Here is a 22,051-nt window from a genome sequence, read left to right as displayed (position 1 = left end):
CAAGTCTTACATGATTTAGCCAGAAGCGCTGTGGTTTCCCTTCAGCAATGATGGCGTCTCCTCAAAGGGACCAGAATGTACCAACAAAACCCGAGATGGCCACCCGGGAAACCTCCAAATCCGACAACGGGTCGAAATTGCTACAATGGCCACCAAGAAGGCTTGAAAACGGAATGTCCCGACACTTGGAGATGTTGATGAACAGTGTTTCGATTCTGATGGCTGTCGTTGTCGCGGTTTACGTTGGTCTTCTCTTCCGTTTCAACGGCCTCGAAATCCAAGACTCGCCGGCCATGTGGCGGTTCACCCTCGAATTCAACCAACTTGTAAGGACCATCTAAGTGTCTTCGTACCACATTGCATCGGGCTAATATGGATAGGCTCCCACTATTGTACCATTAATGTTCGCCTTCGTTCTAGGCCGGACCATCAGAAGCTTCGCTCACTGGAGGCTGCAGCGAGGGGAGCGTGTTGGTTTCTTGGATAGTCTTCTTGGTTCTACGACAATGACTGGGAACGTGACGACAATGATTGACATGAAGAGGGTCAGATGGTCAAGCATCGTGTTGGTGCTCATCTGGGCGTTTTCACCTTTGGGAGGCCAGGCCGCTCTTCGAGTTTTACTCAAGAAACCCGAAGCCGTCGTCTCTTTTGCCGAACTCCCATATCTGGATGTCAACACTTCTTTCCCAGCGCAATACATTGGCAGCAACATAGGAAATGCGCAGCTCCCGATCAATTCTCTCGTCTACAGCGCTCTTGGGGCGTCTGGGGAGGTCAGACAGTCCAGCCAAGACACCTCTGGCAATGTCAAGATCCCCATGATTGAGCCCTTGCTTGATCGTCATAGCACCAAGGCAGACGAGTGGATCACCTTGAACGATGAAGACAGGGCCTCGATAACCTGGTCGTCACTCATCGGCATTCCCTTCGGCAATATCTCGCGAACAGGCAGGACCAGCTGCAACCTGGAAACTTCGTATCTCAAGATGGACTGTCCCATCTTCGAAGAGACTGAACATGCCAGTGAACTTGTGGTCGACGGAGGATTGGACTGTACAATACCCATCAATGGGAAAACGTTCAACTGCAGCACACTCACCTCATGGGGAGGTATGACGACAACGCCGTACCCCAACGGTAGAACAAACGGCACTCGTCGACGTTGCATTGATCCGACCGCGTCGGCGCGCGACTTTCATTACTTTGACTGGTCACCGGCAAAAGACGAGCCAACATATGCCAAGTGCAAGATCAACTCTACGTACGTCGAGACTCAAATCGCCTGCGACGGCTACGACTGCATCCCCATAGCGATACGATCGTCGGTCTCGCCCAGGAACCCGAGCACCAACTTCACATTCTTCGACAGCTGCCAGAGCGACAATGAACTTGCCAGCTTGTACTTTCAGAACCTGTTCAAAAGCCTCACAGATCCTACCAACCGGCAGAAGAGCCCGTCGATTATCCAGACGTACGTAGTTGATCCGGAGAAGGGGCTCAATGCAACGGCGGTCTTCGACTTCCCGCGGGCGATCCATGCCGGGAGAGAGAATTTTGAGATTCGAATGGCGCAGCTTCTCAATACCTACTGGCTAGCCACCATAGGAAACGAGCCTCTTGTCTTGGGGCATCCGGAGAACTACGATATGCTGAGCTATCGCAACACGGTGCACGCGACCAACTTCACCTCGACGAACGCAACTATTTTCACGCCGATCACGGTTCTTCGATATGACACCACGTGGATGGTGATACTTATCATATCTGTTGTGGTTCTGTTTACCGCGGCCATTGCCGGTCTGTTGATAGACTTTGGGGTCTGGGTACCCAAACTGCTCTTGAACATCAGCACACTAACTAGAGGGAATCCCAATTTCGGTGTACCGGCAGGCGGGGGAGCATTCACGGACGAAGAACGGGCCAGGCTCTTGGGAGGTTTGAGGGTCAGATTTGGAGATGCTGAGATGAGCGGTGACAAGCATGATCTTGTGATTGGCGACTGTGTGGAGGATGGTGGGCGTGTAGTAAAGTTGACTCATCGGAGGCTCTACTTATGATTCCTTCTATCTGGGGGGATGATCCTGAATAAGTAGGCGTCACATACATTACACGTTTCTCTATATTTCCAGTTGTGTCCGTTGTCCCTGACGCCCTCGAAACTACTTCTTCTAGCTCAGCTCAGGGTAGGCGGAAAATAGGAACAAATATTTGATATTATGGAATGTCTAACACCATATCTACAAATGGGTTTTGAGTTTTATGCAATGAAGCAATCAGATCTTTCAACGATCAAGACGTCTACAGAAGCCAAATTCCTCCAGCATCTGCCCGACGACAACCATGCCACCGATGGCTGGGGTGAAGAGAATGCCGGCGCCAATAACCACGTACAGATAGAACGATGTCTCTACCACCCAAAAGTACTTGGTCACCAACCAGTCTATCGCTCGCTCCATGAATGTCGCGTTCTCAAGTGCATACGCTATCGCATCGTTCGCGCCAATCTTGTACACGCCGTGCAATTCGGACGGGAATATCGTGCTAAGTCTGATCAGGGGCCCCATGACGATGCCAAATCCCAGCCACGAGAGGACCCAAACTCTTTGGTATATCGTGCTTTGGCCCGGGTCGAAGCCGGTGAGCGCGGCGACGATGACGAGCGGCGCTAGCAAGAGAACTGTCGTGACGGCGAAATATGAGGCGTGGGCTGCTTGAGACGGCCAAAATGTTCTGAGGGGCTCCTTGATGCTGTCAAGATCGACGCTGGCTACAAGGCCAGAGAACCTGCCGCCCTGTCTCCTTGCCCTGTCGAGGTCCGGCGTGTGTACCAAGTAGATGCAGTTGTACTCCGGGGTGAGTAGCAGGGCTATCAGGTTGACCAGAGACATGAAGGCGTAGGGCGCCACGGTAACACCAAAGGCGGCGTAGCCATACCTCTGCAGCTGATCGCCGCGAGTCCGGTATACCGTGGTGATGCCCCATATCGCCTGTCCCAGGGCGAAGAGGGCCTTGGGGATGTTGTAAGTACTGCCTAGCTGAATATTCGAGCGGTCGAGGTGGTTTGCCGTCGAATCCGGCGGCGGCTTCAGCGGCGTTCCCACAGGCACCTCGACCAGAATGAATCCCTTGGGCAGCACGCAGGTCCCGTGGATGGTGCGGGAAGAGTGAACCCAACGACCAGCCCCGCGGAAGCGAGACCGATACCAGGGCGGCGCGGAAGTATCGCTATCGTACCTATGCATTGTAAAGTTAGATGCAAGAAAACTTGAATCCTTTTTTTGAGTTTTATGCGGGTTTCCCCTCTTGTTTTCTCTTATGGTTCATACTAACCAGCTTCGGGAAGCCCTATTGAATCTCATCCTCCTCAACGACCGCTCAATCCAGGAGACTTTGGAGCGTTCTGTTTCGTCGACGACCATGCAAAGAGCGCCCGCCCGTGTGGCCCGGCTGAGTTCATCGCGTCTGACGGTCCCGGCGTGGGAGAGCAGCCAGCGGGCGGCGCGCAGGGAACCGGTGCTCGGGAGGAAGAGGGCCGTGATGACGGTGAAGCAGGTCTCGAGGACGGATTCTCCGGGCCGGCTGGGGAGGGTGAGGGCGTGGACAAAGTAATTCGTTGCATAGAAGATGATGAAATCGCTCCAGATTGGGGGAGTACAGAGGAGGCGGGGGTCACCGTGGTTGACGGTTCCCGCCGGGACGGTGATTGTGATGTTCATCGTCAACTGGAGCCGTGGGTTGGGCAGATCTCATGTCTCTGTGTGGTTGAAGAAAGAATAGGGGTTTTGCTTCTTAGAGACGTGGTGTTGAAGAATAAGAAGATATGGCAGCATGAATAGTAGCAAGAGAGGGTGGAAGGAATCAGAGATGAAGTCGATGAGGCCTGGGGGATCGATGACGTTGTCAGTGAGCGCTGAGAAACGCGCACTCGCGCCTCAGAGACCGGCTCTTGAGTTGAATGAAATAACGAGAGATTGCAATTCAAGATTTGGTGTCATTCGGAGGAATTGAGCAACTCCATGTTTCCCAACATGAAGCATCACCCACAAGAGATGCTTAAGAAACTAAGTGCATGAGGGGGAAGAGACAGAAGAAGACATTGAGGACGCATCGCCACCATTTCATCAATGTGGAACCAGAGGCCTACGTCTGAGCACAGGAGAAAAGGGACCGAATTGAAAAAAGATCCGACGATATCTCATTCATGAGATGCGTTGAAACAAAGCTCAGCTCTGGGCTGAGTCTTCTTGAGCCGCTATTCGCCGGGACTTCAGCAGAGACGGAACAAGCTCCAGCGCATGAGAGACGCCACTTGCCTCGCTTGGTTCCGGTGCAGGCCAGAACCTTGAGGCGCTTCTTATCTTATCGGAGGCTGAGCTGAGTCATCAACCCCCACTACTAGCGCATGCACTTAAACTTTCGACGCGTCTGGACGCGTCTTTGGATTGAGCATTCCACTCAGAGCGACCCGACGTATCCCACCACCATCTCCCAGGTTCAGTAAGAGACGAACACACATCACAATGGCTCCTACTGCAGTCGAATCCGCCAACATGTCCGCCCCCGAGAACCCAACAAAGCAGAACGGCGGCAGCCCGGCCAAGCGCCACGAGGAGTACCAGTATCTCGACCTCGTTCGCGAGATCCTCGAGACGGGGGAGCACCGACCAGACAGGTCCGAAGCCATCGCATAACCACCAGCAATGCACTGTCACTGACGAGAACCTCAGAACCGGCACCGGAACCTACTCCATCTTCGCTCCGACGCCGCTCAAGTTCTCCCTCAACAAGGACGGCGACCCCCTCCTGCCCCTCCTGACCACAAAACGCGTCTTCCTCCGCGCCGTCCTTGCCGAGCTCCTCTGGTTCGTCGAGGGCAACACGTCGTCTCTGGCCCTCAGCGAGGCCGGCGTCAAGATCTGGGACGGCAACGGCTCCCGCGAGTTCCTCGACAGCGTCGGCCTCTCCCACCGCGAAGTCGGCGATCTCGGCCCCGTCTATGGCTTCCAATGGCGACACTTTGGCGCGGAATACGTCGACGCAAAGACGGACTACACAGGCCAGGGCGTCGACCAGCTCGCCGAGGTCATCCACAAGCTCAAGACGAACCCCTACGACCGCCGCATCCTGCTCAGCGCGTGGAACCCCGCGGACCTGAAGAAGATGGCCCTGCCGCCGTGCCACATGTTTGCCCAGTTCTACGTCTCGTACCCGCGGGCACGCGGCGCGGCGCCGTCGACGGACGAGAAGCCCAAGGGACACCTGCACTGCCAACTGTACCAGCGCTCCTGCGACATGGGGCTCGGCGTGCCGTTCAACATTGCGAGCTACGCGCTGCTGACACACATGATTGCGCGCGCGTGCGACCTGGTTCCTGGCAGCCTCACGCACGTCATGGGCGACGCGCACGTTTACGCGGACCACGTGGACGCGCTCAAGGTGCAGCTGGAGCGGGAGCCGCGGGACTTCCCGATGCTGGAGATCAACAACAGGGAGGCGGGTTGCAGCATTGATGGCTGGAAGGTGGAGGACTTTGTGGTCAAGGGCTACGACCCGCATAAGACGATTGCCATGAAGATGTCTGTGTGAGAGAAGAGAGGCCTATGCGTTGCGTTCCCGGGGGATGTTTGACGGTTTGGTCTGATTCTTTTTTTTTGGGTCGGCATTTGGAGGGGTGTTGGGATTTGCATTAATGGATGCGACACAATGAGCCGCGATGAGCATGAAATATGCGGGTGAGGAGAGATGACGATTGTCCTTTGAATAGAGAGCATTGCGGGTTGGCAAACAACGAGAATAATAGCAAGCACACAAAGATAGATGACTTGGCTTATTGCAACTACTTGTTTGCCTCGAATGCTTGCAGCCGAGTCAAGTCCTGGCTGACATCGAGTTGGTAAAGATTTGATGGCGGCCCGATTGCTGCAAATTGGCAGGCATTTCGGTCACCAATGCGACCGAAATACACCTAGCAGCAGCAGCGGTAACAGTAGCAGCAGCACCAGGTTTGGCGGGTGAAGACGGCATTTGAAACAAGCAGTACAGTTATGCACCGGGTAATGCAACAAGGCCTGCTGGTGGGAGCTTGGGCCAGCCACCCCTTTGGCGATTTCGCAGCTCCCCATTGGATGCATAACGACACGACATGCAACCTTGGCCAGCGAGTTGCGTACAGTGCGCTGCACCGTGCCTGGCCCCCGACTGCCACGGCCTCGCTTCTCTCCGGGTGCTAAGTCCCCTTGGTCCCCCGTCCACCCACCAATTTTTCACTTTCGACGCTTCCTCACCTCCTCCTTAACCGTCACAACCTCCACACCAACCAAAACCTCACTACGGATACAACGATTCCTTCAATTGAATCACAAAAAAAAGGGCACCGACTCTGCCTTATCACATCCCGCCCTCCCGCCTCTGCCACCCTGCCGCCAGCAGCGCGCATCGCGCCTGGCAAGCCGACTTTCTCTCCAGGAATACCACCGACCCCCAATCGAAGACCGCCCTTGACTCCCCTCTCGTCGTCGTTGTCGTCGTCGCCGCCGCCCTCGCGCGCGCGACGTGATCCGAGCCACTCATGTCCGCCGCCGCAGTTGCAATGGCCGACCACGACCCTCACCCACACAATGGGCACGACGCGCAGCACGATGCTGCCCACGACCTCCACTCCTCCGATCCCGATGCCAGCGCCCTTGGCGGTCCTGGTCCCGATGGCGTCGACTCCCCCGTATCCACCCCGAAAGAGCGCCACTCCCTCACCCTCGACCAACGCCGCGCCCTCCGCCGCTGGGCCAACGCGCAGACCATCCGGCCCAGCCACAAGGCCTGTATAGATTGGTTCTATAACCAGTACGGCCAACACATTTCTCAGTCTACCGTATCCCACTCCCTCAGCCCAAAGTATTCGCGTCTCGACGGCGACAACCCCCAACTTAGCGGGTCGCGACTGCGCTTTGGCAACTGGCCTGATGTCGAGAAGCTCGTGCTTAGGTGGTACCAGCAGGTCCAGGCCACGGGACGCCATCCGACAAACGAGGAGCTTGGGGAGAAGGCCAAAGCCATCTTCACGGCTTTGCCACGCTACAAGGACGAGACCCCGCCCGAGTTCTCCCCCGGCTGGATTCACAGGTTCAAGAAGCGGTACGGACTGCTTATTAGGCGGCAGAGACGTCATGGCGAGGGCGGGATGAACCCTGCCGACGACATCGGATACCTCGCCGACTGCGTACCGCGACTGATGGCGCTCTCCGCCGAGACCAGCCCCGCCGCCATTCGCGAATCCGTCATGCGTGCTCTGGGTGTCGAGGCAAGCCTGCAGACCTGCGCCCTCGTCCGCGACGAGGTCCTCCGCAGAATCAGCAATGCATCCTCAACAGGCCCGCTGTCCCCAACCACGGCGGCGGCAGCAGCAGCAGCCGTCCCGCCTCCGGACCCACACAGCGCGGACGCGAGCATGGTCGCACCCCCCGGAAGCGACACGCCCATGTACGGCGATGAGGACCCCGACATTGTGCTGCAGAACGCGCTGCGCCAGCTGCAGCAGGAGGAAGCGGAAGCAGAGGCTAACGCGGCCGCGGCACGAGAGGAGCGCGAGCAGCGTGAACGCGCCCAGGGGACGGCCGCTGCTGCGCTGGCAACGCCGGCCATCCAGCGGGCCGCCTCCACGGCCTCGCGATTCGTCCCATCGACGCCCGAGCTCAACCTGACGCCAATTAAGAATGACGATCCTGTCTCGGCGAACGAGCGGCCCCTGCGGTGTCCGTTCTGCGTGAACCAGAGGATGCTTCGGACGATTAAGGAGGCCGTGGAGCACATGTCTACTCACGTAGTGGTGTGATTTGAGGATTTGAGTGAAGCACGGGAATTTGATTACAGCCAGCTTCCCTGGGGGAGGAGGAAAGGAGGAGAGAAGAGAAACGAATGAAATACCCAACTTTGTGATTATCAATACTGGCGACCTCGGATCGTCTGGAGTACTTTTATTTTCTACGGGAGCAAACTCACGTGCTCTTGAACAAGCTTGCGGATTTTCCCAACCCATCGAAAAAAGGAGGCCGGCTGCTTGTTCTCTCACCGCCAAGCGCAGGTTTATTTCGCAGGAATCATGAGGAATGCATGAGATCAGGAGCAGGGCGCGGCATGGCGCAGGAAGGGAGTCTTTATTCGCCACCCTGTATGTAGCCTTTTAATGAAGATTTTTTTAGGTTCACTGTGTATTCCTCTCTGCCTGCTTCGAAACACCAAGATGAGGTGTTCTCTCGAAGGCGCTCATTACTCGTCAGACTGTAAAGACTAGTCACTTTATTGCACACATGCATACACTTCGTCACATTTTGTGGTCGAAAATATGTTGAACTGGTTGATCTTTGTCTCTTTCTCGCTCAAGTACTGGTGTTGCACTATCATCCACTGACTTTCTGGCTCATCCGCATCATCCACTCATCATCAAAAGAGCCCTTCTATCCTCTGGCCTTCTCCTGTGACGCAGTGCGTGAGGTGCCAGAGAAAGGGCCCTTGGCAAACTCCCGTGTCGATAAAAATGGAAGAAATATGGCAAGTCAAGTCTGCCGTTTGCCCAAATATAACGCCCGCCAATGTCCCCATTTCCCATATCCTCATGATGGAAGCAATTCCGTCTTTCGTCTTTTGAGAAACTCTTGGACATATGGACCCCCGGGGGCCGCATCAATAATTCTTTTTGTTTTCCCGTCATCAACATCAACATCAGTCGAGGAAAATCGTAAATAGGGGACCTGCCGAGGCCAAAGAAGCGTAAAAAAGAAAGGTAGTCGCTGGCGCGTGAAGGAAAGTCGATCCACTGGCATCATGGTCGCATGTATATCAAGTCCAGCTACTAGGAGAAAACAATATAGAAGTGAAATTCGGCCATCACCTGTATAACAAGACAGAGTGTGGCAATGCGTCGCGGGCGCTGGGAATCATGAAACAAGAATGCAATGGCGATCGGGAATATGCTTTTCTTCGTAGACAGTCGCAGAAACCATTGGGGACCACAAGCTCGCGTGCGCCTGAATCATACTTGCTCAACGTATAGCAAGAGCTTGTCGTTACGGTCCAGAGCAGTGTCGAGATCGTTGTCGCTCATGAGATTTGGCTTTTCTCCAGTCCGGTCGTCCTTGTAAAAGAGTTGGATCTCTTCTCCGACAGGAATCTTGAGTCTGTCTGAGATCTTGTCGTAGAGCTGCTGGAACGAGATGTCGTTCGGCACTCGGATGGCGATGAGGTCACCGTTGAAGTAGAGCTTAATCTTCATGGCCTGGGCTTGGGCAATACCAGGTGAGACAGATGGCTGGGATTGGGACAGCGATGATGGCTGCCGAGTCATGCCTGGCTGGCCCATAGATCTTTGCTGTGGCGCTGCGGAAAGCCCCGCGTAGCCGTTTCCGTTCAGGTTATTCCTCGACGATTGTCGCGACGCACCGTCCGCCGGCGAATCCGTTGACGATGGCTGGGAGCCGCCCGATAGTCTGTACTCGTCTTCGTTCGGTGCGTTGGGGTCGATTTCGTAGTCGCCCTCTCTAGGGGCGAAAAACTGTCTGACGAGGGGGCACCTGGCGATATACGCAGGTTGTGCGAGGAGGTTCTTAACGTAGGCGTCCAGATTGTGTAGGCGGCCCTCGGTAATGGCATCAGTAACGTAGTTGACGGGTCCCGGCATGTACGGCAAGGTGCGCTTTTGCGTTCCTGTGTTGCCTGCCTCTGCGGGAAACTCGGTGAGGAGGGCGATTTGGAAGTCGTAAAAGTCCTCGTAGTATCGAGAGAGCTCCCAGTGACGGCCATCCTCCAGCACAGCCTCGATGACAAACCAATACTTGTCCTCGGCAAAGCAATATCTGGGGATGCGGGCTGAGATCGGGGCATACAGCTGGTCGGCGGATTTGGTGTAGGGGGTAGTCGGCTGCGATGCCGCCTGTTGGGATGTTCGTGATTGTTGGTAATTCGCCTGTTGTTGCTGCGGCTGCACGACAAATCAGTTTGATACAAATGACAATGGGGTGGGTTTGACTTACGAAACTATTACCGGTCTGCTGGGAGCCACGGCGTTGGCCTTGCTGGATGCTCATGCGCTCCATGCCTTGCTCCAGAGAACCTTGCTGTGGCGCACCACCGACATCGAACTTGCCCAGCGTAATGCTGCTGTTCTTGTAGTCGGCAGCCATCTTCTTCCATTCCTCAACCTTGGGGATACCCGCCTTCTTGATAGCGTCTGAAGCATTGCCAACAGCGCTGTCCGTTGCCATGTCGCGAATCTCGACAAATGACACGGGAATAAGACCTGGCCCACCAAGTCGACCGATAGGCTTTGCAACGAACCACTCGGGGTTGGATTGCGCGATGACGATGATGGCTTCACCAGCCTTGGCTTCCAGTTCGTCGGCGCGCTCTGCAACAAAGTCGTACATCACGATGCCGTAAACCATCGCGCCAGATCCCTTGCCAGCAGATCTGGACATGCGCTGCATCGCAGGAGGTGATTGCATGGCACCTGGAGGCGGTGCGGCTTCGGCATAGCCGGAATCGTGGTCGGGGTTCTTGGAAATAGTCGGTGACATTGTTGGGGGTCGGGGCAAGCCGCCACCGTCGGACTGGCCGCTGTCTCTCTCTGTACGGCCCAAAGCCTGGAAAAACGCGACAGGCACGAGACCGCGAGCGTCGGGCAAGGCTGGGTTGCAGGCTTCGTACCAGTCGGGGTCGTTTTCTCTTCCGATTACGTGGAAAAAGTCGCCTCGGGAGAAGCTTAATTCCTGGTTGGACTGGGCTTCATAATCGTATAGGGCTCGGATAACCTGGAGGCGGGTCTTTGGTCAGCAAGCTGGGCGTCGTAAGCTTCCCCCCCCGGTTGCCCCCTGGTTGGGTTGGGCGCGGCATCCAGCGCTGGGGAGAATGGTGGAGCGGGCAGATAATTTACACACCTTCTTCGGAGGGACGATGGCAACGGCGGACTTTGGGGCGATGCTGATCTTGGCGTTATCCTTCTCGCCCTTGATGGAGCGACGGAGGGCCTGTAGTAGGTGAGGCATCGTTAGTAGGTGATCAGAGAAGCGATTTCTGGCTATCGATTCGCGAGACATCTTGCTTGAGCGCATGCGGGGTCAGGAGGTCGAGGAAAGAAGGAAGCAGAGTAAGTGACAAAGTCGCAGAGCCGATATGAGCAATGCAGCTTGCATGAAAATGTCAATCGCGCAGTGATATGTTGTGGAGGAAATCGCAAGTACACGTGGTGATGGTGATATGCGCGCATCGGGCTTCATACGAAGGAAGACGAGGGGGGTGTGTGTGGTTGAAATGGGGGGAGGGGGGAAATGAGACGGAATGCAGCGCAGCGCAGCGCAATGTAGCGGCGGTGGCAGGCAATATTAGGAAGAAGCACAGCGGCAGGTACCAGAGGGGACGATGAATCACGAACCTTCATCTTGTGTGACACTCCCTCTGGATGAGGGTAAGAGTGAGGGCGAGGGCAGTCGCAGGCGTGTAGAGACTGGTAACCGTAACCTGGCGAGATGGAAATTGAATGCGAAGCTCGAAATGGAAGTGGTGACGGGGGGGTACGGGGGACGGGACGGGGGACCCTGTGGCACCACGGAGAGTCGATAGGAGGTTAGGGAGCGAAATGTTCCTTCCGCACAGCCTGATTGGGCGCAAACAGGGGTTGCAGCAGAGAATCGGTGCGACGACAAGGACGACGAAGACGACGACGACAACAACAGGCAGGAAGTGGTTGAGGTGTGGTGTCTATGTCTCGTTTTGCGTGTGTCGCTACTGGACGTCGATGCTGCGGCTGCTGCTGCGGGAGGGGGTCGGTGTCGCAGTCGCAGAGGCTAAGGCAGTTCCTGCTCTGTCGCAAAACAAGCCGAATGACGCACTGAGAAGGCGCTGGTGAGAAGGTGCGATTGTGGTGGTGGTGGTGGTTGTTGCTTGTTTTTTTTTTCTTCCCTGGTACCCAACTGAGGAAGGAGGGGAGGGGCCGGGCTGATTGATGCCGGTGCAGACGGGAAGGAAGCAGGAAGGGAGGGGCGATGATGACCGGGTCGCACTTTCCTGGAAATTGCGCTGTTCGCTGAGTCGATGCCGTTGGGCGTCTGAGGGGAAAATTCCGAAAAAGGAGGGAGAAGAATATGGAAAGAAAGGAAAACCCGAAAAAGGAACGGCTGAGATTGGGACGTCGCCTTCCTTCGGTGAGTTGACGTCCAAGTCGGACTTTGTTCGAAGTTGTTGGTTGTTCGTTCCCTTACAAACTTCCTACGCTGCGCTGCTTCTTCTCGGTTCCAACACTCGGATTCTCTGTGTGCTGATGCCGAACGTTTCCACGCAAACACAGTCTCTTTTTGTCGACCAACAAGTCCTTCCGGCTTTCCCGCTTTGAGGCAACGTTGTCCAGTTGTCTGTCTTTCTGTCCTCTGGCTGATCGATCGACTGACCGGCGTGCTAGGCTGTCTCTCCCTGGCTTTCTTATTCCGACTCGGAAGCTGGCTGTCTGTCTCTCGCTCTCGGCCTCCGAAACAAGATGCCCGCAAATCAACTCGGGCTACACAATGCTGCTCGTTGGGGTCGCAAGAGTTAGCAGTGCGTATACACCTAAGCGTCGCTCCTCAGTCTATGACTGTCGTCCAAGGTCCAAAGTTGAAGTTCGACTACTCGGCGAAGTGCAAAGATTGCGCTGGAATGCGGCGGGCCGGCTGTGAGCGAAGTGAATCGACCTGGAGGGGTGAAGGGAAGGCAAAGGAAACACGTCAAGAAAGGACGGCGGACGGGCGAGGGTAGAAAAGGCTCGTTCGCCCAACCCAAGCCTCTTTACCTCTGGCAGACCAGCTGCCCAAGCCGGGGTACCTGGGTACGCACCACACGCTAATACTACCCTACGCCCACGCAGCCCGCCGTACTTAGTACGCACTTCCAATCCCCGGGATGCGCTCCCAAATCCCACAAGACCAGACGAAAGGGAAGCCCACGAAGCCCAGGAAGGGGGGGATGGCCCGGAGAGGGGGGCACAGCTGCACCACAACGGTTGGTAATGGGCTTGCCTGGTGGGACTCCCCGTCTGCGCAGTCACCAACCCAGTTACCACTCAAGACCATGCCCGCGAGATACCCTGGTCTGTATGGTACACAGTACCTTACCCGTCCTGGCCTGTCCGTTCGCTGGGCGTGGATGGGTAAATTGCGCTAGGGTTGCGGGTGGGTGTCCTGACTCCAACGAGGGTGTCGGCCTGCAGATTATGGGTGATGCGACCTTCGTGTGCGTCTCTCGGTCCTGTCGACGTCGACGAGGGTGAGTGCTCTTGACACAGCCTGGCTAGCAAATGTTTCTTTTCTAACCTTGGAATTGCTGCTCCCACTTCTCATCAGATTCTTATTCCCATCCGGATATCAGTCCATATTCATGCCTTGCGCTCTCAACCTTTCCCGGCGGCTGTCACCACTGCCATCGCATGACCGGCGCTGACCAGACTAAAAAGCCCTTCGCGCCATCCCGTAACGCAGTAACGTTCGGGACTCACCCGTTGCTGGACAGCTAGACAGCAGCCAGACAGCGGCGGCTCACAGGCACGGAGACTAAACCGACTTGTGTACGGATCGGGCATTGCGCGAAACTCAGCGGGCGTGGCAACCACATTAGCAGCCCTCACCTCAGATGGAAAGCTTAATCGCTAAGAGGGCCTCCGGAGTATGGTCGAACGGGAGACGGTGATAACGAAAGAAGCTACATGTGCTCCTGACTTCTACTGTCAATCCTCGGCTCTCAGTGGACAGCCTGGATGTTAACGCGACAGTCTTGTGCCTCGCCCGCGTCCTACGGGCAGCTCTGGTCGCATGCCACTTGCAGCTTGGCCAACGACAGAGTTCAGGGACGGCTTCCTCTCTGCCAGTCATATCGTGCAGATGCATGTCTCGCCTTCATGCTCCCAAGCCTCATGCCGGTGGCTGCACCGGCTCTCCAAGCCGAAGCAACGCATCTGGGGATGCTCGGAGAGGACCTGATGGATCCGTGGAAGACTTGATGGATCCGTGGAAACGGCAGGGCAGGGCAGCCCAGGCCCCAAACCACCAGAAATCCCGGTGCCGTGCCCTATGACGGCACTGTCGTATTCTTACAGGGCAGAGCACCGTGGCTAACAGCAGGAGACACACGACGACTCGCACAACTGACACGAGGTATGGCTGGGTCACCACTGAGCAAGCAGCATCGCATCGCATCGCAGCGCAGTTCCAAGACACACCATTCCGTTTGCTCAGCCCTTCTCTGTGATACTCCCATCGGCATTCCATCGCAAGACGACGACTAGCATCTCGTGCCGTACACCTTCTTCAGCAAGCCAACAAGTGCACCTAACTGTCTTGTAGCCAACCGAACTCTCGTGCAGCAGCTGGATCTAAGGCTTATCTTAGCTTCCCCTCGTCAACACTCATGGCCATTCTTTTCCCCCGCGGTTGCACAGCTTTTGCCACTGTCTTCCTGGGCACGCACATGGCATCTCCTCCGCTAAAACACAGACCTTCTGCTCTCCATCAACACCCCATCTGAATGACATTGACCTTACACGCCCCCATGCGAAACAACGGCATGCAGCCAATAGCATCAGTATTGAGCTTTTGACACTTGCTTTTGCATGAACTGACCTCTTCTTTTAAACAGCTTATCCCTTCAATGGCCGAATTGTCAAGCTTGGCTCATATCGCAGTGCGACGCAGGGGACTGGACAAGAGAAGAGACTTGGAGCGGCATCTTATCGATTAACGCAAAGACTCTCTCGCTCCCTTGTGATCCCGAGCAATGCAGCAGGACGGGGTATCCTGTACCTCCCTCCATCTATCGGCCACAGTCTAACAGAGTTCTTCCTTCTTCGCAGCCAGGAACAGCTTACCATCCATCCAGCACCAAGAAATGCCTCTCTCCTGCGACCCCTGTTCTTTGCGGCGGACCCGGACGGTTTTTCACAGGACCCATTGAGTTCCAGCCTAATGACTGCAACGGCCCAGTCAAGGTGCCATTTCGGTCTCAACCCAACGACCGTCGAACCTTGCCACACGGAATCCTTCCCCGGCTGGCTGGATTCGCTACAAGCGACAAGCGAGTGCACTGGATGCTAAGGATTTGCAGGCTGAGGGCACAAGGCGTACGCGGCAGTCTCGGGGTATTTCCTTCAACCTCTAACGCGCCTCTTCATCGAGACTTGAGGCATAAGGAACTAATGGAGTCACAAATTGGTTCGATGCGACGCAGGCTTCGCAAATTCACACCAAGCTGGCGTACTCGATGAACCAGGTTCGAATCTCACGAAAGCCTGTTCATCAAGCGAGGAATGCCATGGTAAATATCCCGAGCTGTATTGCAAGGGTGTCGTGGATCCAACGCGATCCTTGCCAAGCTTACGGGTACATCGCGAATCTTTCTACAGTTGTCTCTGACTGGTTATGCGAATATCGTCGACTGATACAGCGCCCATTAATGGCGACTCTACTGCTATGCGTCCTCTCGCCAATCTTTTCCCAGGCGTTACCTCCACCAGTCACGCGGCCGAAACCTAATCGGATTGTGCATCCTAACGGCATGGCGATCTCGCCCTACCGTTGGCTCTTGGCCTTTGTGTGCTTTGTGTTCAAGCTAAAAGAAGTACTTCTGAGCTAACCTGGAGAGGATTTCAAAGTCTAGGCCGGGCTAGAAGACGCCCCAGCCAATTGATCAACAAGTTGCGGACCAGCTTACGCGCCAACGCGTCGGTTGAGCAACTTGGCGCGCGCGTCCACAAAAACACGACACCCACTGGCTTGTTGAAATGAAGGTCAGTTCAAGTTGGACAGAGTCCGGCTCTTCAACGCCGTATCATTCTACAGAATGCTCATCACGGCGACCGCGTTGTACCTTGTATGGCAGAAACCATGCGCATCTCCTCAGAATGACCTCATCCGAGGACGGCCCCGGCGACGGCGCCTTCTCTCTCCGTCCCAACTTTCCAACGCTTCGAATAAATTGCTGCTTCTCCATTCGCCCACCCCTGGTGCTTATGATGTCGCCTTAGCTTCGCCTAGCACAGAAAGCGCTAAGGCTGGTGCAAGAATCCTTGTTAACGTCCCGTTTCAGCGGGACGGTTCAGGAACCACATCCCCGCCTCTCTTGGCTCTGCCAGTGAGTGACGGAGGTGGCAGTCTTGATATCAGCGCTGTGTCGTCTCGTTCCTGTTGATCGCTGCAGCCTGTCACCTGTCTGCGGGAGCTCGGCGGCGAGAGTCAAAGATAGCGGGAAATATCTTAAATCCATTCTTACCCGCATGGTCTCAATTCTAAACCGGCGTTATCATCCATCCATGGTGCGGTTAGGTTTATCGACCCTGGGCTACTGCGCACAATCATGGCATCTCAAGCTCTTGGCAGGGGATGACGTATGCTGGGACGACGGCATCGCAGCCTCGTTGTCTGCCGACCCCATGCCAACGTGCCATCCCGCAGCTGGTCCCGCATCAAGACGCAGCTCCCCGGTGCCGTGGTCACGCATCCGGTGGTTGTCAGTCACCTTCCAGAACCTTCACCACCATTCCCCACGATTTGGTGAGCAGAAAACCGCCCAACGACCAATGCCAACCATGACTGGGGAGGAAGCCCACTTCCCCAAGGGAACAAGGGCACTCCAATACCGATAGCGAGTGTGAGATTCCAAATACAAAACGGCAGGCGAACCCACATCTAGGGTCTGTAGCCAGTCTTTACATGCGAAGAATAGGGTCAAGCTTTAACTTCATGCCGCAGCTGTGTTCGGATCCAGCCCGTCCCGTTCGCGGACACAACACAACTTGAAACTGGACGTCCCATGTCGCCTGAAACGGGGCAGAGGTCACGACTTTCACCAATGGAATGCCAGCATCGAGCACACGTCTTTTCCTTTTGATTATTCTTCATCGAGTTCCAGATATTAGGAGGAACCCTGAATTTATGGTTGGTGATCGACAGGTCAGGTTCACCACCACTTGGGATGCCTTGACAATTTTCCGGCACGAGGCGAGGGTAGAGCTCCACGGACCAAGGAGGGAAGAAGGGGTTTTGTTGCACGATCAGCCGGAGCTCCAGACCTCCCACACAGTCTCACTGAGAGATACGCCAGCAGCATGACGACTTACACGTTTACAATTGTTCGATGTGACCATCAGTTCATACGCATGGCCGAGCTCTTCTTCCCGTGACGCCATGATGTCACACTGAAGTCTTGAGCCGTCGTGTTACGGGGTTTTTGGAATACGGCAAATACATCCATGACTATCGAATGATACCGATGAGCCATCACCAGCACCTGACTTCGAAACGTTCGACAATAAGTCGGCATGCAACAAACCCGTCCACACCATTCCGTAGCGCCGATTTGTGGTTGTCGATCCGCGGCCTAGCGAGAATGTGGAGGTCGAGGTCGCGGAGAACAGTCGTCTTGGCACGGTGAAACGGGGTCTCCGTCCCATCAACGCGACGGCACCATGCCACTTGGATCTATGCAGCTGCTCGCGCGAAGAGTTCACTCCATCGGAGTTGCGAGTCCACGGCGGCCCCTCCCGCCGAGAATCTCACCATGCCTAAGTCCCCGGTCAGATGGAGACGCTCGCTCCGGGTCGGCGACTGGCGGGGATATCTGTGATGCGATGTTCGAAAAATAGCTGCTTGCGATGGGATATCGGGGACTTCAATTACGGCGGAATCTCGACCATAATTCCCATTCACACTTGTACACTATGTCCAAAGGCCACAAGCTCCGCGGAGCCCACGACCTGAAGAGGGCATAAACGTATTGGCAGGCCTGCCAATATCAAGGCTCAGCTCGGTCTTCATCCGGGTTCGGCGGTGTGGCCCATGATACTGGATGGTTACACTGAGAAACGACAAGAAGCCAGGAATATCTGTTATTATGCCCTTTTCTGTACCACGCCAATCATTGCAAATGCTGACGTGCCCGGCAGGCCGTCTATTCCTGGCCCCCCATCCGGTCACCGGAACTATCGTAGGTCAACCGTGCATAGCCCGGAAGCATCGCGTTCTTGCAGCCGCAGCTCGGCACCCTGTTAACCCATTCAATCCGGGTTTGAGGGACCTCAAGTCCCGGGCTGCCAATCGCCAATCAAAGCGCACCTTCCCATTGACAACGCTCCGGCTATCAAACAGCACAAGAAATAAATAAGAATCAGTTGACAGGCGAGCTTCCATTCACATCGCAAACAGAAGCTTCCTTCTCCAAAAACGCCCCAGCGCCGGCATGGGCAAGGGTCGCGGGCACGGGCATATCTCACGCACGGCAGATCACCAGGGCCGTCAAGGCGTGCCGTCGAGGGGCTGTGGTGAGGGGGAAAACGAGCAAAGATTGGGAAAGTGACCTCCCCTAAGGTTTGGCTCATCTTTCGGAGGGACCGCTCTGGACCGCGGGGCAATGGGTGTACCGAGCCTTTCATACACTGGGAAGACTTTCCCTCCCTCTTCCTTCACTGTACCGTAAGTTCACTTGTGTCGACGGGCTTTCTTCAGCCGGAACTTGTCATCCGTACGCACCTCTAAACAACTGTACGCCTTGGTAAAAACTGCAATGTGCCATGCGAAGGTGGGAGAAGCAAACGCTCCTCACCTCTCGGACGAGTGCAGTTGGAGGTGGCAGATGCGCCCTCTCCCCCCTCCTTCTTCTCGGCCCATGTTGGGCAGATCCGTCTGCCCGCGCTCCCGAAATCCTGCCCAAGTGCGAACACGCAAAGTCTGAAAGATGATGCCACTCAAAGGACACCATGCGCGCTCATGCTGAGTTCGTCTCGGGGGGTGTCTGCTCGTCTGTCAAGCAAGTGACAGCTGTGGCTGTGAGCAGCGGCACTCCAGACGGTCCGAGAGTTAGAATACACTGCTGCTGCTGCTGTAAGAAAGTCCTCGTGCGGGATCAGATCTCCCTTCCGTTTCGGGCAACCTGCTCATCGCTGGGAGAAGGGAGGCACTTCCTACAAGCTGCCTCCGGCATCTTGTTGAGATTGCATTTCTTCTCGCGCGCTGTGGAAGGGCGTTTGTGTTCAGTGCACCGTTCATATCTTAATCGCCAAATAGTTCAGGTCGGGGCTGTAGATGAGTGGTATCACCAAGCTCTGTCTGTTATGCGTCCACGTCGGACTGGCTCGGCCAAGGTGCCATGAGAAGGCTCTCGCACCGAACATGGGATCGTCCACTTTCTTCTGTGTACGCTGTCTCTATTTCCTCTTTACTGAGGTAAATTGGACCAAAGTAGAAGAGCGCGGGACCCATCAGGCAAGATAGCTTATTCTTCCCAACGGATTAAAGTGAAACGTTCAGGTGTTGCCTGACTCTTAAGTAACTCTTCTCTGCAAGAACGATTTCTTAAGTAGCGTGGATTGCGAGCATGATCAGGTTGATAGCTACTGCGACCACGTAGTAGCAGCTTCAATGTGGCTTGGAACCCAGGAATTATGATCACGGGGGGTCTTTGATTAGGAGACGAGGTGCCAGGCCATGTTGACCTTCGAAAGCATTGTAACAGAAAATGCTTTGAGCATTAAGTCGAAAAGACTATGGACCGCCCCGCTGCCCAAGCTCAACTTCAGCAGATATCATGTGATATAGCGACGTATATGCAAACGCCTTTTGCCCCAAGACCCAAAACCGATGTAACACCTGGCGCCTTCTATCCTTCAACCCAGTCATGTCCATCTTTTTCCCATCCCAAACGCCTTCCAGCTCGCCTGCGCTGCAACGCGGCAAGCCGGGGTCAAGTCCGAAAGCCCCCAGAACCAACTGCCGGCCACCCAGGGCCGGCCAACATCGTTCGAACACCAGCGGCAGCTCCGCCTAGTGTCGTCGATTATTTATTTCGTTCGTCTTTTGCCTCCCACGAGCCCCCGAGAGGTATCCCGCTATTTGAAGCTATGCGTAAGCGTCAATGCCGTGCAAAGGGGCAGAAAGGCAGATCGGTAAAATCGTGAGTTCGTAACCAACAACGAGGTTTGGTACTTCGACGAGTCGCAGGAAATGCATGGTGAACAAGCGCGGTGAAGTGACAATCGAGAGAGGGGGAGAAAACAATAAAAATGAGGTCTACGAGGAAATTCGGGTACCCGAGAGGTCCTTTTTGTGAGATGTGAACGGGTTGGAAAGGTTTGGAAAGGATGGCCATGCGCAAGGCCTCAGGTCGGTGGTACGAGGAGAGTAAGGAGGTGTAGAGCAAGTTGTGATGAGAAGAGAAAGATGGGCGAGCAGCTCAGATCTGGCCTTTGATGTCAACCTTGCGGAAAGCTTCGGTCCTCGCAGATTCGAACAGTGGTCCGGCTTTGCCGGTCAACAGAGCGATGTACTCTGATCGTTCTTCGAGAAGGTGCTGACCATTGTAATCGACAATGAATTGAGCCGCATCAACGTCGGACTCGAAGCCGAGCTCCTCAGTGATGAACCGTAACTTTACGTCTGGCTTGTATCTGTTCGATAGTTAGCATATGCGCGAGCGAATGATGGGCGGACGAAACTTACGCCTTGCAAATGTTGCACAGAGCAGCGAGACGCTCACGAACGACGAACATGTCCATGAGGTACGCTCCCATATTGGGAGTATCCAGGTAAAGCTGGAAGAATTTGTGGTAGTTTCCCAAGGCGAGAGCGGACCGCACCTGCATTGCGTGCTTGATGGGCCGCTCCTCCTTCTCTGCTGTGGTTAGATCTGCCAACGTATCATTAAGACCGGTACGGTTGGCGGTGTGAATAAAATACAAAATGCGGTATGCCTTGAATTCGATGGGGTTCCCTTTCAGGCCTTTGGCGTAGAGGGTACGCAACTGGGTCTGGCACTGATTATACTCACCAAGGTCCCCCTTCTCCAAGGCGATGCGAGCGTGGAGTTCGTAGACGGAAACTGTGAAGTCGTTCTTGATCCGTTGCACTGTCAGGTCTTGACGCATGGACTTGAGCTGATCGCAGATGTAAGAGTAGTTGCCCTCTTTCTTCCACTTCTTCTTGAGGAGATCCATCGTCTTGTGCAAGACACGCTCCGGACGGACCTGGGAGGGCACGGGAGGAGCTGTCAAGCGAAGGTACCTCTTCTCCAAGGTCTCACTGGTGCCGACAACGGGACCATCTGAAGGCGGAGGACTGGGCGATCGATAGGATGACTTATATCCACCATCGAAACGGCGTTGTCGCTTCTCCAACTGCTTCTGAAACTTACTTGACTTAGGCAGAGGTTCGTCGAAGCTGGCTCGTTTGTCGGGGGACGCGAAAGAGATGCGGTCTTCCAGGGCGTTGGATCGGTTGCTGTTAGTAGAGCGCCAAGGAACAGTCTTGTCATCCGCAGTAAATTCATTGGACTTGCGCTTCTTCGGGTTGGGCGTCGAAGTGTCATATCGTGCATCATAGGAAAAGGCAGCACTCGGAGTGGAGTTCAGCTGGACTTGTCGCTCGTTCTTAATCAAAGCGGCAGGAAACGGCACATTCGTCCAGTCGGTGGACTCGAGAGTGCCATTTTCCATGTGATGGGAGATGGTCTCCTTCAGCTTGGCTTCAATCTCGGGGCGAGACACAGAGGGATCCATGTTGGCAGGCAAAAAGGACTTTTGGACATAGTCGCGGACAGAGGGCGGCCACTCAACCTTGCGCTGGGGTTGAGGTGGCGGGACTTGAGCGTTTTGTTCGAAGGCTACCGTGGTCTGGGATGGCGAGCTGTAGACGGGGGCAGCGGCAGGGGGAGGAGGATACTGGCCGAAGCTCTGGCGAGCCTGGACTGCGGTGTATGCTGGATCTGGAAAGAGCAGTCAGTAAACGAACTTGCGGAGAGCAGAGATGAGGCGATTTCGGGGGAACTCACTGGGAGGATAGGCGTAGTTGGCAGGAGGTGCCGCGTAGGGGACGCCTGGTGGCGGCGCCGGCCAGCTGGTGGGCATCATCGTGTCGGCGGTGAAAAGGGCTGTTTCTGACGTGGATTAGTTTGTTGGACGAATTTCGACAAGCAAGAGCTTTTTGGGTCGACGTGTGGTCGGCGGCGGTCGTTGGTGTTGCGGATGTGAGAAAGAGATGGACGAAGTGAGGTTGGG

General features: G+C 55.3%; 6 protein-coding genes across 6 annotated transcripts; 3 read left to right on the top strand and 3 right to left on the bottom strand.

Moving 5' to 3' along the window:
• Positions 1-173: 173 nt before the first annotated feature.
• CGGC5_v016372 (uncharacterized protein) lies at positions 174-2,060 on the top strand (the record flags this gene model as incomplete). Its single annotated transcript, XM_032030746.1, has 2 exons — positions 174-326; positions 381-2,060. The coding sequence occupies 2 exons, from the start codon at positions 174-176 to the stop codon at positions 2,058-2,060; spliced, it is 1,833 nt and encodes a 610-aa protein (XP_031893311.1).
• Positions 2,061-2,285: 225 nt separating this feature from the next.
• Positions 2,286-3,719, bottom strand: CGGC5_v016371 (uncharacterized protein; the record flags this gene model as incomplete). The annotated part of the gene is made up of 2 exons (XM_032030634.1): positions 2,286-3,237; positions 3,334-3,719. The coding sequence occupies 2 exons, from the start codon at positions 3,717-3,719 to the stop codon at positions 2,286-2,288; spliced, it is 1,338 nt and encodes a 445-aa protein (XP_031893308.1).
• An 804-nt stretch (positions 3,720-4,523) lies between these two features.
• On the top strand, positions 4,524-5,589 carry THYA (Thymidylate synthase; the record flags this gene model as incomplete). Its single annotated transcript, XM_032030518.1, has 2 exons — positions 4,524-4,675; positions 4,731-5,589. The coding sequence occupies 2 exons, from the start codon at positions 4,524-4,526 to the stop codon at positions 5,587-5,589; spliced, it is 1,011 nt and encodes a 336-aa protein (XP_031893309.1).
• A 982-nt stretch (positions 5,590-6,571) lies between these two features.
• CGGC5_v016369 (CENP-B-like protein 2) lies at positions 6,572-7,831 on the top strand (the record flags this gene model as incomplete). The annotated part of the gene is made up of 1 exon (XM_032030407.1): positions 6,572-7,831. One exon carries the CDS (start codon positions 6,572-6,574, stop codon positions 7,829-7,831), a length of 1,260 nt encoding a protein of 419 aa, XP_031893306.1.
• A 1,197-nt stretch (positions 7,832-9,028) lies between these two features.
• scd2 (Protein scd2/ral3) lies at positions 9,029-11,428 on the bottom strand (the record flags this gene model as incomplete). The annotated part of the gene is made up of 4 exons (XM_032030296.1): positions 9,029-9,973; positions 10,026-10,802; positions 10,929-11,018; positions 11,423-11,428. The coding sequence occupies 4 exons, from the start codon at positions 11,426-11,428 to the stop codon at positions 9,029-9,031; spliced, it is 1,818 nt and encodes a 605-aa protein (XP_031893307.1).
• Positions 11,429-20,232: 8,804 nt separating this feature from the next.
• CGGC5_v016367 (THP3-like protein) lies at positions 20,233-21,904 on the bottom strand (the record flags this gene model as incomplete). The annotated part of the gene is made up of 3 exons (XM_032030182.1): positions 20,233-20,446; positions 20,499-21,759; positions 21,826-21,904. 3 exons carry the CDS (start codon positions 21,902-21,904, stop codon positions 20,233-20,235), a joined length of 1,554 nt encoding a protein of 517 aa, XP_031893304.1.
• Between the last annotated feature and the right edge of the window lie 147 nt (positions 21,905-22,051).

Source organism: Colletotrichum fructicola, assembly GCF_000319635.2.
Source record: "Colletotrichum fructicola Nara gc5 chromosome Unknown KSG_Nara_v1_contig10, whole genome shotgun sequence".
NCBI classification, from domain to species: Eukaryota; Fungi; Ascomycota; class Sordariomycetes; order Glomerellales; family Glomerellaceae; genus Colletotrichum; species Colletotrichum fructicola.
This window is presented reverse-complemented; position numbering and strand designations above follow the sequence as displayed.